This window comes from Ochotona curzoniae, unplaced genomic scaffold, assembly GCF_017591425.1.
Source record: "Ochotona curzoniae isolate NIBS_2020 unplaced genomic scaffold, NIBS_Ocur_1.0 scaffold_4506, whole genome shotgun sequence".
NCBI lineage: Eukaryota > Metazoa > Chordata > Mammalia > Lagomorpha > Ochotonidae > Ochotona > Ochotona curzoniae.
Genome location: NW_024467119.1, coordinates 16,051,515 through 16,065,531, shown reverse-complemented (window position 1 = coordinate 16,065,531; position 14,017 = coordinate 16,051,515). Strand labels below are relative to the sequence as shown.

The 14,017-nt window shown below is 34.9% G+C and overlaps 1 protein-coding gene across 1 annotated transcript; it reads right to left on the bottom strand.

Annotated features, from left to right (window-relative positions):
- Positions 1-1,661: 1,661 nt before the first annotated feature.
- CSN3 (casein kappa) lies at positions 1,662-9,296 on the bottom strand. Its single transcript, XM_040967139.1, has 5 exons — positions 9,190-9,296; positions 7,579-7,640; positions 5,178-5,213; positions 3,637-4,125; positions 1,662-1,830 (listed from the first exon to the last, which is right to left on the bottom strand). Exons 2-4 carry the CDS (start codon positions 7,633-7,635, stop codon positions 3,661-3,663), a joined length of 558 nt encoding a protein of 185 aa, XP_040823073.1. The 5' UTR covers positions 7,636-7,640; positions 9,190-9,296; the 3' UTR covers positions 1,662-1,830; positions 3,637-3,660.
- Between the last annotated feature and the right edge of the window lie 4,721 nt (positions 9,297-14,017).

The window sequence follows — 14,017 nt, the reverse complement described above, 5'->3', positions numbered from 1 at the left end:
ATTTTTATTTCATAATAGTAATAGCAACAGTGAAAACAATAATGGAGTACATACTGCATGAGTTAATACCTATAAAAATAGAATACTGACTGGCAAGAATGTATCATATAGCTGTTAATTGCTGATTGCTATTAAATATTATGTTTTTGTTTGTATCCCTATGGTAATTTCTATAGAACCTTGTGTGCAGTAGGTGATAGCCTTTTAGGTAATTGTAATAAATTTCACCTCTTCCACATAATGACCTTGCTTTTCAAGAAATTAAGAACATTATTGATCAAATCATCAATGATGAGTCCTTGCTATACTATGTTCCTGGCCACACTCTTGTCTCAGACTCTAGCATTTACTTCAGACAGCAGGTAAATGACTATGAATTACTCCAAATTATAGTACATCCTTTGAAGGTTTTCACCAAAGTTTAAATGGGTGACCAGTAAGTATGTTTTATGGATTAAATGATTTGTACTTTTCCTGGCATGATGTGCTAACATGATGTAATACGCATAAATATTCTGTTAATTTACCTTGAAATATTAGTTAAAGAGAAAAGTTATGGTATATCCTTTGATTTGAAATATTCACCCATTTTTTTCTAGAATGAAGGGCATCAGTTCTAGAAGCTTCTCTCTGGGAAGAAGAAGAGAGAAGCTGTGTGTCTGCATGTGCATGTGTAATGTTAGAGGCAACCGAAATGTTAAAAGGTCTACATATTAGAAGTGGGTTGAGTAAGTCAAAAGCAACTTGAATTTAAAGTAAAAAGAAGTTTCTACAAATAACTTGGGCCACACTCCCAGGCTTAGGCTGTGAAGGTCAGTGGGTTTTTTGCAGGCACTGGTCAGAGTAAGTGCAAGAGACCATTGTCCCCCACACCCAGGCTCAGGATGTAAGTAAGGGTCAGTGGCCCTGATGAGGGTAAAAATAAAATAGCCCCATGGTCTGTATTTCACAGATATGTTACCTATTGCTTTGCATCTGTAACCCCTTAGCTTAGAATAGTTTTGTCTTGTCATGAGCAGCCAAACTGGCCTATAAGAATCTGGCTTCCCTAGCTCGGGGTCTTGCTTCATTCACTGGTCCTGTGTGTCCATGTGAGGAGCTTGGCCCTGGCTAGCCAGCTCAATAAACTCTGTTTGCTGATTGCATCCACGTCTGGTTCTTGGCTGTTCAATGGAGGGGCGATTTTGGACCCTAACAGTAACACTGTGGGCTTCAGAAGGGAATTGCTCATGAGTGCATCTCATATCCACCAACTCCTATTATTTGGCCACATTACAGTATTTGAGGTCATAGTCATCTGTAATATGTCTGCATAGCAAGTTTTTTCTTGGAGATTATTGTTTTAGATTAGCAATGATTTTGGAAGCAAATTTAATGCTAACTCTAGAGTTCCCATGATTTCCAAGGGCTATTTGTAATGGAACAGGATAATATAATCCTTCTTTGGTCCCAGAATTTATCCATAAAGTTCCATAGTTCAGTTTAAGCTTCTAAAAATTTCTAATTAGTGTTACATTATGGACCAGCTTCAGAATATTGAGAACCATGAATATCCTTTACCCCAGTTAAATTGATGAACTGAAACTTTCACTAAAATTTCCTTAACATTTCAATGTTTCAAAGATCCCTGTAATACCTCCATGACTCAAGAGATCTCATTGCATTAAGTGGTTTTATTATTCAAGAATTGAAAATTTAAATGCGGCATGAAAGTAAAATGAAGGGCTGAAGAGAAAACAGCTGGTTGAGTGAGAGACACATTTTCTTCTGATGGAAGGTAGACAAACAGCTACTGATGAGTCTGAAGAAATCATTTAGTTTTGCAAAGATCTGTAAAAATAAATAACAGTTGAGAAATTTAGTTCATAATGTCTTTGCAATCCACATGGTATGTGGATATCTATTCAGTTTCCATGATTTTTCTCTTAAGTCTGTATCCAAGGAATTTTGCTAATTAAATTTAAAAATCTTAAATATTTTAAATTGGTATTTAGTGAATTGAAAAATAACAGTGGTATTTATAGTAAAATCTGCCTTTTATATGCTTGTTTATATGTGATGCTACACAGGGATTTTAATTTGGGATTGTGGCTCATGATTTTAAAATAAATAACTCTTGAAATATTGATTACCACTAAAACATAAGCATGTAATAATATATTTCAGACCAATATGTGTCACTATCTTTCATGTTATTTCCATTCATTTTCTGGTTTTCTTTCCTAAAATCCAATTAGCTAAATATTTATCAAGCTTATGAACTTTTTTTAACAGATGTCCTATTAAATAGCAACCAAATAACATATTTACATATATGTAAATTAGGGAAATGCAGTGTGTTTTCTCTTTTTTATGCAAAACAGACAACTCATTTGGAAGTAAGGTGAAGAAATTGAGCATCATCCTTGAAGCTAGACAGGCTTTCTTTTTGCATATTCTATCTATGATGAATTACTTAACAGCCCGAGAGCTATTGCTTTGTTCATTCATAAACTGAAATGGTAATAAAATCGATTCCATTTAGCTGCTATAGAGTTCAACTAAAACACTCATACAAACTTCTTATCTTTAGGTAACAAATCATTGGTTAAAGATAATTTTAAAATTTATTAATTTTGCTTTATATTTGCTAATATGTTGTACTTTGCAGGTTGATCTGTTTTTAAGAGTTCTTTCGTAGGTGCATTTTTACTTGAACTTCAAGGAAGACACATCTCTGACATAATGCAGGTGCAGGGAGCAGTGACTAGCCTGAGGTCACGGGTTAAGATGAGGAAGCAGATTCCTTCCTGACCTAATGATGGTCCCATCACATCCTAGAGCATAACTTGTCAGATTAGAAAACATGTGGACAGTCTGATGACTGAAAATATTTGCTGCAAAAACCTCTAAACTTTGCATCCTTCTTCTCAAATTATTTCTCACTCTTTAGCCATTTTCTAATTTATTACGTTTTTCTTAATTTAACTTCCATAAGTTTTACAATGTTTTGGGCTCTGCCACCATTCACTGATCCAGGTACTAAATGATAACTTTATGTATTATAGTCAGTGTTATAAAATTATTTTTTAAAGCCATTTCTCAAGCACTGTAAATATTTCATTTTTTTTAAGGTAGAGGACATTTGGGATGACCAGCTTCATGTATCCTTTTGGAAATGATTTCTGAAATTAAAGAATTCTTAGAAGGTGTTATTGCTTCTTTTTACTCTAGCAAAGCTAGAACACAAGAGCGCTGTGGTGGAAGTTAAATTTCTTTAAACTTATTTTGTGTAATCTTTTCTAAGAACATTTATTGCTGATAAATGAAAAATCCTCAAGTATTAATAGTATCTTCCTCTTTTGCCTCAGTTTGTATGCATATAGGGATAAAATAAAATGGGCAGATTCTAGCAGTGGTTTAAGAGTGAGCATTTTAATAATGAATTCCTATCTTTTATGTTATAAAATACTATTTTTCATTTCTTGTTAGAGCAGAATTTTGTTGAACTATGGTTCTACTAATTATACCTAGCATATTTGCCTATTCTGATAACCTTCTTAAGATATCCACTTGTCTTATTTCAGGATTTGTGTTGTATTAGCAAGTCTATATTGCTTGTCAGAAATGTTTCATTTTTGTCTTTGGCTCATTTACCTGCATTGTCTTCTTTGCCGTTTCTTACTGTTCCTCTGCTGTTGATGGAGCAACTGCTACTGTGGCAGGTTCAGGGCTAGAAATGAACTCTGGGGACGCCTTTGTAACAACTTCGGTGTTCACAAATGGCTCAATGGAAGGGATTGGGGTGGGCTCCTCAGCAGCCACCGTGTTGAGGGTTGGGATGATGTTTTCCTCCTGCACCTGATTTGGACGAATGGCCATTACCAAAGGGTGTCGGCGTGGGTGATGTGCCTCTGTTGGCTGGTGGACATTTGGCAGGGTTTGCCACTGAGGGATTTGCATATTTGGCTTAACTACAATTGGTTTGATGTAATACGGGTTCAGCATAAATGGACTGAAAGTTGGTACAGCTGGTCTATGTTGGTAGAAGTTAGATCTGTAAGGCAGGAATCTGCTCATCACAAAGTAAACTGGGACGTAGGGAACTGTTTTCTGGTTGACCACTTTTTCCTCATTCTCACGGCACTGCAAAAAAGAATAATAAAATGTACACAAAGATGTTACTGAGTTCTCTTACAGAGAAGTTTTGAAATAATGTAGTATGTGACATTGGCTATTAAAAACATTAAAACATGGAAACTTTCCATATTATTTTGTAAGGACTTACACATTTCTTTTTGTATATTTCTTTTAGATATTATAAATTATCTTTATAATAAAATGGTACTTTGTCACAAAATTAGATGAGGTACTTCAAATTATAAAACAGATTGCTCAGACATTGACATATGTGGAAATTGACAGTAAATGTTGAATATTTTAAGTACAATTAAAACAATCTCAGAGAAATTGGACATGCTGTACAAAAGCACACACATATATACATTCTCATCACATATCTATAATTTCTCATAAATTTTATTTAGAGACAAACATGAGTAGAAACATGTTTGGATCATTTTATACTAATTTTAGCAGAATAGTAACATGATGTGATGGGGGCATTTTAAAATTTAGATTTTGAATTTTTTCAGTTTAATTGTCTTCCTAGAAGATGACAGAATTTTTTGGGTTTTTTTTCCCCCAACAGTCTATCAAATTGTAACCATCATGAGCATTTGTCAACAGACATTTCCATGTAAACGGAAACAAATGGACAAAATTATACTTGAAAGCAACTGTTTCTCATAAAAGGAGATATTTCCATGTGCTCAGTCAGCCATTCGGGAGAATCAGCACATAGATCCAAGCTAAGGGACCTCAGACAAAGTCTTCAGAAGCAGAATAGATGCTTATCTTCACTTTCCATGTTCCCTTAACAGTGTGTACAGCATTTCCTCATGTTGCTCAGTATCCATGATAATTAAAGTTACATGAGACCTAGACTGCCAGGTGAACAATGATATTTATTTGTATCAACTCTTGTTGCAGTGAGCTTTTTCATTTTGCAAAAATCATTAGAGAATTTTGTGATGATGATATAATTTTATAGGAATACAATGAAATATGACTGATATTTAAAGGCTATTAGATTTTGGAGTTCATTTCTGTAAGGTAAATAATTAAAGTCAACTTACTGTTGGCTGTTCCTGGCTTTGTACTATCTCTGCAGCCTGGGAAGAAATAATATGAAATAGAATTTATTACAAATACAAAGCACAGACTGTTTTTTTAAAATTTATTTTTACTTGTTGAAAATACCCTTTGTATTTTTAAAAGATGCAATGACAATCATTTAAATTTGATTTTGTAATGCATATAAATTATCATCTAGAAGATACAAAATGTAATGATTTTGACTTTTCCTAGTTTTGAATTATAAAATTTACATGCCTTAACTTTTCCTTAGGGTTATTCTTTCACTGCCCTTTGTGAAAATGGGAGGGGATATTTGAGGATAAAGCAGGTTCAGATAGCACAAGAAAAGGTTGCTGCAGAGCAGGTCATTGTGCAGCATTTCATGATTGAAACTAACACTTGTCACTCCCAGAGAAAACCTAAGTTCTAAATTCAAAGATGGCCCCAATAAAATGTAATTTCAAGGAAGAAAGAAATGTGAAATTCATCACGGTTAAAAATGCTTTGGTTCATTTTTTTTTTTTTTTCAAAGCTGGATATCTTTTTTTTTTTTTTTTTATTGTTGCTTACACTGTATTATGTAGTACAGTTTTATAGGCGCTGGGGATTCCCCCCACCCCTCCCCATATCCCTCCCCCCATGGTGGATTCCTCCACCTTGCTGCATAACCATAGTTCAAGTTCAGTTGAGATTCATTGCTTGCAAACACATGCCTAGCATAAAGTTCAGCGTCTTATTGTCCAGATAAGTTCAGTGGCCTCTTGGGGAGACCTTCTATGGTCTGAAGATAGGTCTAACAGAGTAAAGATCCGGTCAGTTAAAAGCCCCAACAAGGCCTCAGTATCAATATACAACATTATGGAATTAATTGACATAGTATTGGGTAAACAATATGTTAAAAATAATGCAAGTTCCATTCTTCGAAACATCTGGGTTGAGACAGCATCAATGACACGTTCAAAAAATAACAAACAACCAAACAATAAATTACAGGTTAAATCAAGGCAAACATGTGGTATCTAATCTTTTGGGATTCGCTCATTTCCCTTAGCATTATAGTTTCCAGTTGTGCCCATTTAGCCACAAAGAACTGCATTTTGTTTTTTTTAATAGCTGAGTAGTATTCCATGGAGTAGATGAACCAAAGCTTTCTTATCCAAACTTCTATTGATGGGCTTTGGTTCATTTTTAAGTAATTTTGACCACAAATATTTATCTCGTAACTTTATTTAGTAGCTGTCTCCTGACAGTAAGTATAAGCTTCATAATAAATGAGTTATGAAGCAAGAACTAGTGCCCTCCAAAATATTATATTCCACAATAGGGTGTATATTGTTAGCTGTGCCTGCCTCTTTGTTCTTACTCTTGGAAAACACATTGTGTGGAATGACTAGATGAGCATGAAAATAAAATACAGTGATAACCAAACAACACTGAAAACACAAGACAAAATGAAAAAAAAAACAAACAAACAAGCTTTTTCTTGGTTCAACAGCATCAGAACATAAGCTTATTCAAGACAACACCTGCAGGCTGAGGGTTGTGAACATGGATCCCCTGAATGGAATTGGTCAGTTGACACACAGGGAAAGAGTGAAACAATAGCAAAAAAATGCAGATACAGTAAAATCTTTAAGCAAGCCAAATATCTTAAGATTTTTCAGTGCTAAAACAATTAGAGTTGGGTAACATAAGAGTTTAACTAAAAGGGTTTCTGATTCTGGAGTATGAATTTCATATTTATGTCTTATGAATTAACTTTGGAGCATTTCCACAATTTTAATGTATTTTGAGAGTTATTTCCCTCAAGCATTTTCTTTTTAAAAAGATTTATTTCTATTTATTGTGAAGGCAGATTTACAAAGAGAAAAATCATCCATCTGCTGGTTCACTCCTCAAATGGTTACAATGGCAGGAGGTGAGCAAATCTCAAGTCAGGAGCCAGCAGCCTCCATGCGCTATCCCATGGAGGTACAGGGTACCAACGCTTTGGGTTTTCCTCTGCTGCTTTTCCAAGAGCACATGCAAGGAGCTGGATGGGAAGTGGAACAGCTGGCCCAAGAACCAGTGCCCATATGGCATCCCAGCATTTGGCAGGGGAGGATTAGCCAATTGAGCAATTGAGCAATTGTGCCAGTCCCATATTCATTTTCTTTTTAGCATAAAGTTTTAAAAAGCTTTCCATAAATGAGAAAGCATGTTTTCTTAATTTATTCCAACTAGATGGATGCTCAGAACAATGGGAACAAATGTAAAAATACATGTTTAGGAAATTGTAGATAATATACAACTTTTTTTGTTGTTGTTCTACAAAGTATAACTAAAAATTTGCATATTTAGTGTCCTTTGGTAAATGTTCTTAAAATCTTAATACAAATTAATTAGATAAAATTAACTCACCAAAAAAGGCAAGGTTAGTGCCAGGACATTCAGAACTAGAAGGAAATGCTTCATCATTGCGCCTATAAACATTTTGAAAATTAAAGAATATGTTATTAACAGTTTAAGAATTATTTGATTGCAATACTTTTCTTGCTTGAAGAAAAGGAAAACCAGGTACAAAAATAGATTTAGATTTAAAAAAAAAGCATTAGAAAACCCACTTATTATAATATTTTTGAACTAAAAATTAATTTAAAAATTAAAATTAAAAAATATATATTTGAAAGGCAGAGTTACAGAGAGAAGGAGAGACACAGAAAAATCTTCCATTTGCTGATTTACTCCCCAAATGGTTGCGATGGTCAGAACTGAGCCCATTTGAAAGTAAGGAGCTTATTCTAAAGCTGCCATGAAAATCCAGGGGCCCAAGGACTCTGCTGGTTTTCCAGGCTATGAGCAGGGAGCTGGATTGGATATGGAGCAGCTGAGACAGTAACCAATGTTCATATGGGATGCTGACAGTGCAGGAGGAGACCTAGCATACTGTGCCATGGCGCTGACCCCAATATTTGAATTAAGCTTCTGACAATGTTAATAACTCCTCATTATAAATTTAATTATATAATCATGTAATATTTATCAACATCCTACAAGAAAAAAATACTATTTTTAATGCTGAGATTATCTAAGTGAATCTGATACAGGCCTTACCAAAAGGTAGCATGCATTATAGGAAGAGTTGCAATATATACAAATCATTGTAAAAGACATGGGAAGTGCCACAGAAGCGTTTCTCTAACACTGGAAAGTTTAAGAGAATCTTACATATGGAATCAGATCTGAAAGACTTGAGAAAACTCATTTCCTTGAGTGGAGCAGAGCTCCTTATTATCTCTTCACATGCCATTATTTTTTAAAGTTATAGATAGAAAAGAATGCTCTCAATGGTAAATCAGACTCTCAATTCATACAAAATCATACAACAGACACAGAAAATATTCTATAAAATGATGAGAATCCTTCTTATCAGGAGCAGAACCTGTAAGAGAAGGTCATATTTACATATTGGCTACTTAAAACAGCAGGTACCTGCATGAGTCCTCATCACTTGGTAAGAAGTAATTTGTGAGATGGTAGAATGATCAAGCTCTCATAGCATAAGCAAGATAGGTTTTACAATTAAAATGAAACTATCACAAATAAAATTATAAATTTTAAGAACAAATAAAATTTTAAAGTAAGTAAAAGGATCAATGTTGATTATTACTACAGGTCCAGCTTCCTGAAAAGTTACTAATATTTAACTGCAGGAATAAGCACATTGTTTGAGTACCTTTTATTCAGAATTTACATTGTCTACAATAATTTAGCTAATAAATAATAAAGTAAGAACTAGCAATTTAGCTAGTAATAAGTCTTAACTTTAAAGTAGAGTTAAATTTGATTGTAACATCATGCCAAACCTAAAGTTCAGATTAGAAATTAGCATTAAAATAATGATGGAAGCATAGAAGCATCTAGAAGCTTAAAAAAATTTAAAGGAAAAATATGTGACTCCACACTAGTTTTGACATTGAGCTAATTGACTGCCTTGAAATAAATCACTCTCTGGCATCTCAATGCCATTACCTTGCCTCGTGCCCGTCAGGTCTTGCTTTGGCAGTAGGTTGAGTTGACCTCTCAGCTGTAGTGAAGACCCAAGACTAATTTAAGGGTATTAGTACCTCAAGTCATGCTATTCTAGTCCCCTCCTACTTTTCAGCCAATAAGATGACAATCAGGTGATTGATTTGATTACAGTATTGTCAATCTTAGCAAATGAAATGCAAAAAGAAAACAGAGGTGGCATTCATCAAGATGGACAAGAGATGTTATTCATGTCTTTTAAAAGAATGAATCATCATGAATAGGGAAGTATAGAGAAATTTATAAAAACGTTATATGTATTGGTAATCAATTACTTCTGACTATTTGAAATTAAAGCTACTGGCTATAGGAATAACCTAATACTTTCAGATTTTTAATATTTCTTTTGATTAAAAAGCCTGGATAAAAAGTGCTTCTCTATCTTCTGTGGTCTATAACTGGCTTCCTTTCTTCACCATTACAGCTGTCAATTTTTAAAATTGGAAATTGACCATCTTTTATATACCTGATTGCCTTCTCACACGATAAATACACATATAAAACATATTAATTAACACAAAATGGGAAACTATTTGCATTTGAGCCATAACACATATTTGACTCTTTGGCCATGAAATACTGAAAAACACTTTTTGATTGATTGTCCTTGTAAAAAACCCAAATTAAAATTTCAATAGTGTACATAATCATTTTGAATATATATTAGTGAGTTGGGGGTATTTGTTTTAAGGAAATTGATTATGATTAAGATTGCAGATTGAATCTTAAGATTGCAGATTGCAAAATACTGATAAGATATCTTGGTAAGAATAGTTGGGCAACTTCTTTTTTTTTTTTCTAGAGAATTCAGGAAGGGATTTCTTCATTTAATTTTTTTCTGAATAGTGAATTTTTGAGAACTTTCTTTGAATAATGTTAACTGTCACCTCACTTGGGCTACAAAGACTTGGTGTGATTGAAATATTTACAGGAATCAATGAAGAACTGCCAGAAGACAAACAGAAAATGCTGTTGGCATGGCAGTTATTTCTCTGTTCCTTTTTGCTTCTTGGAATGACGTTCTGCATGCTAGAACAGTTATTCAACTTTACAGGGCAAGTGAAGACTTCCTATTTCCCAGAAGAGTTGGTGTCCATTGTTCAGCTGATGGCAGACATGGCCAAGTTTCAAAATTGCTAACCCACCTGCTGCAGAAGTGAGATCTGGCATTCCATCTGATTAAGTCTCATCGTTTCTTTTGGTTTTCAAGATTAAGTGAGAGAAGATCTTGGTGTAGCTAACTGCAAATTCTAAAGGTATCTTACTCCATATGGTAATTTTTAGCCATTAACCTTGCATCACAGTGTTGATATTATTAACTGTTTAATTATTTAATACAAAAATACCAACAATTCAGAGATGTTTTAAAAATTATTTTAATATGAAAAATGTTTCATGAATACCTGGGAATGATAGGAATCCTTTCTACCAAAAGAAAAACTTTTCTGACATGGGAGTATCCTGAAAAATATTACAATAAAAGAAGCGCAGACACTAATCTCAGAAAACTGTATGCTGTATAAATTCCCATATAGTCTATGTTCAGGACAGAGTCACAGTAATGGGAAAGGCTTTTCATGGGCACAGGGCTTCATTTTGTGATGAGAAAAAGTTCTGAACTTGAGCATTTTAATAGTCGTCAAACTCTTATGAACATCTGAAACCACTGAACTGTATATTTTGGGTTGAATGAATGTAAATTGTATTCCAATAAAACTGCTTTTGAAAGATGGAATGGTATATTAAGTACTTTATTTCTTTTACTATTTTTTAGCTTTGTCCAGAGGAAGCTGTGTCACTGAAAATACAAATTGAATATAGAACTTATCTAGTAAATATCTAATGAACATCTAATTTTTGCTTGTCTATCTGTCCATAATCATTTTCTAGAAAACGTCACTTACAATCACTAGTCGGACTTTTGCTAATTTATGTGGATAGAGCTAGTGCTAAAATTATACATGTTTTTCTCCCCTCACTAGGCTACAATGTTCTTAAACAAAGAAACAGACAAAACCATGAAAGGTGAAAATTCCCAGAAAGTAGAATTGGGGTTGACACAAGGTAAGTGTAGTCAGGCATTCTCATTTGAGTGTTCTGAATACTCAAATCCAAAATACTTTTTAATTTACAGAAAGTTACAAAAGCACAACATGAATTTGCCACGTGCCGAGTGTACACTGGGCCTATATGAAGAAGGTGACTTAGAAGCACTCTGTGCTGTGGGCTCTGTTTCCTTAGTCACTCTCGAGCGGTTTTTGCTTGAGCTTTGTTCACCGCATCTTATATTCTTTCTTGGTACATTTCTATTGAATGTATGTCAGTTTTTTTTTGGTCAGTCATAATTCCCTTAACAATGCAACAGAGAAGCTGTTTGCATTGTATTAGGTATTTTAATTTGGTTGAGTGAAAGACTATCGAAATTATATAGGAGGATGTATGAAAGTTATATGTCCAAACTATGCTAGCTTGTTTTAGAGACTTGGACATTTATGGACTTTGTCTCCTTTGTTGGGTTTTGGAACCAAATCCCCATGGGCATGAAAGGATTACCTGAATTCAATTCTCAAATGAATGAATAAACTCTGAACTGTGGCCCTCTTCTATCCCCTCAAGGCAAATAATGAAATAATGGAATCGAATTTAGTTTATTTTTTTCCTTCCCAAGAAATCATTCAATAACTTGCATATGAGCTCTACATGAATGTGGGTAACTACTGTATAGTTGATTATATGTTAACTGGAGTGTTTGCTTAAGGATACTGATTTAATCAGATATTTTAGATGGGATGTAGGTTGCTGTACATTGGTCTGGGAGACTTAGTTTTGAATTTTCCAGAATGCTACCATTTGTAAATACACTGTACACTTCCAAGAGAGTTCATTTAAGTATGAATATTTATTTTTGAGTCCATCTTATGAGATCAGTAGATCAGTACTTCAAGAAACAAGCTTTTTGGAAATAATTCTTTAAAAAGCCCTTAAACCACTAGATTAAAAAAAAATACTGGCTTTATTGACAGATTTGTTGAGAAGCTGTTTCATTGATAAAATGTGCAAGATATCTGTGACAGGAGAACAGATGATTGCCTTACTAGAATATCTTCGTAAATCCAGTAGCTATAAGTAAATGGAGGTCCTGAGCATGGAGGAAGGGGGGCACCCCAGAGTGGAGCAGGTGGAGACGTGTATCCCAACCCTGAAGACTCCCAGATCCTCACTATGGACTATCAATACGAGCAGCAAGGACTACATCCCAACTGCCAAGGAGACCACGGGGAATAGGCGTGCCCTCGGAGGCCGAGAACTCTGAGGTCCCCCACTCCTTTCTGGAGCTTCCGCAGAGGATAGAAGAAGTCCAAACTCTGCCGTGCAGGAACCAGTGTCATAGGAGCGACAACCAGGAACCCTGAGCAGTCCGCAGAAACAGAAGAACAATAAACTTCTTTTCGGACTAGGGAGAGGCGCTTTCTCTGGTCCTTGCCTGGTTCCGGCCCTGGGTCCCCACCCTCTCTCAGTGACCATCAGGATCGCACCAGAAACCCCTCAAAAAAAAAAATACAAACAAACAAAAAAACCTAGACTAGATAGACAGACAACAACAAGGAAAGCTTAGAATCAGACAGGAAATGGTCAGTGTGGATTCACTCATACCTCACTAGGTAGGACACAAAGATTAGTTACTCCTCACTGGGGTATTGAGGACTTCTCTGCACATCCCTCCTACAAACGTTCTGAACCTAAACTGATGACACATGTCTTGTTAGAGTTATAAGCCAGTTCAGACCACCCAAAAAACAAACAGGTTCAGCAAAATCATGCTTCAACACTATAAACAGCTAAATACTAAAATGAAAATAGACGCGAGACAGCTGAATAGTAATCTATAGCCATTTTAAGGTGTATAGAACCAGAAGTATATAAACCAAAATTGAAATGTCTATGAAGAAGTCACAGGATGTGGTTAAGAACCTGCATTTTCCTTTTAACATATTGGTTAATCAATACCATGTCAATCACTACCATAACATTGTAAATTGTTGCTGATGTTATGTTGGGGCTTTTAATTGATTGGGATGATACTCTGCCGGCTCTATCTTCAGACTAGAGATGGTCTCTCCAAGAAACCGTTGAACTTACCAGGACAATAAGATGCTGGACTTCATGCTTGGCAAATGCTTGCAATGAAAGAATTTCAACTGAATCTGAACTGAGGTAATGCAATAAGGTGGAGGAATCCACCATGGGGGGAGGGTTCGGGAGGGGTGGGGGGAATCCCAGTGCCTATAACACTGTGTCACATAATGCAATGTAATTAATAAAATAAAGGACATTAAAAAAAAGTAAATGAGCAAGTGTTTTCTTTTGCCAGAAATCTATAGTGATATAATATGAGGTGGATAAAAGTGCAAATTCTAAGTTAATGCATGTATTGGAAATTTAAAAAAAAAGGGAAAACAAAAGGAATCCAGCAAATTAATTGTAGAGGTGTTCTGTTTATGCTCAAAACAGCCATTTGTCTGGCCTCTGTCAGTTCTTTGCCTGCTTGCTTCCTCTAACCACCCCATATTATTCTCCCAACTCTTTCTTCTATTAGGCAGGCAGTAGTGCCCAATATGTCTGCTTGTAAGGTTAAGAAACAATCCCTATTAAAATTAATTTATGGAATTGTATTGAGAACCATTGGATCTTTTACCACCCATTTCATAGTCTTAGCTTGGATCATGAAGATTAATGCCAAGAAATCAATAATTAAAGAGTTGAGGCATCT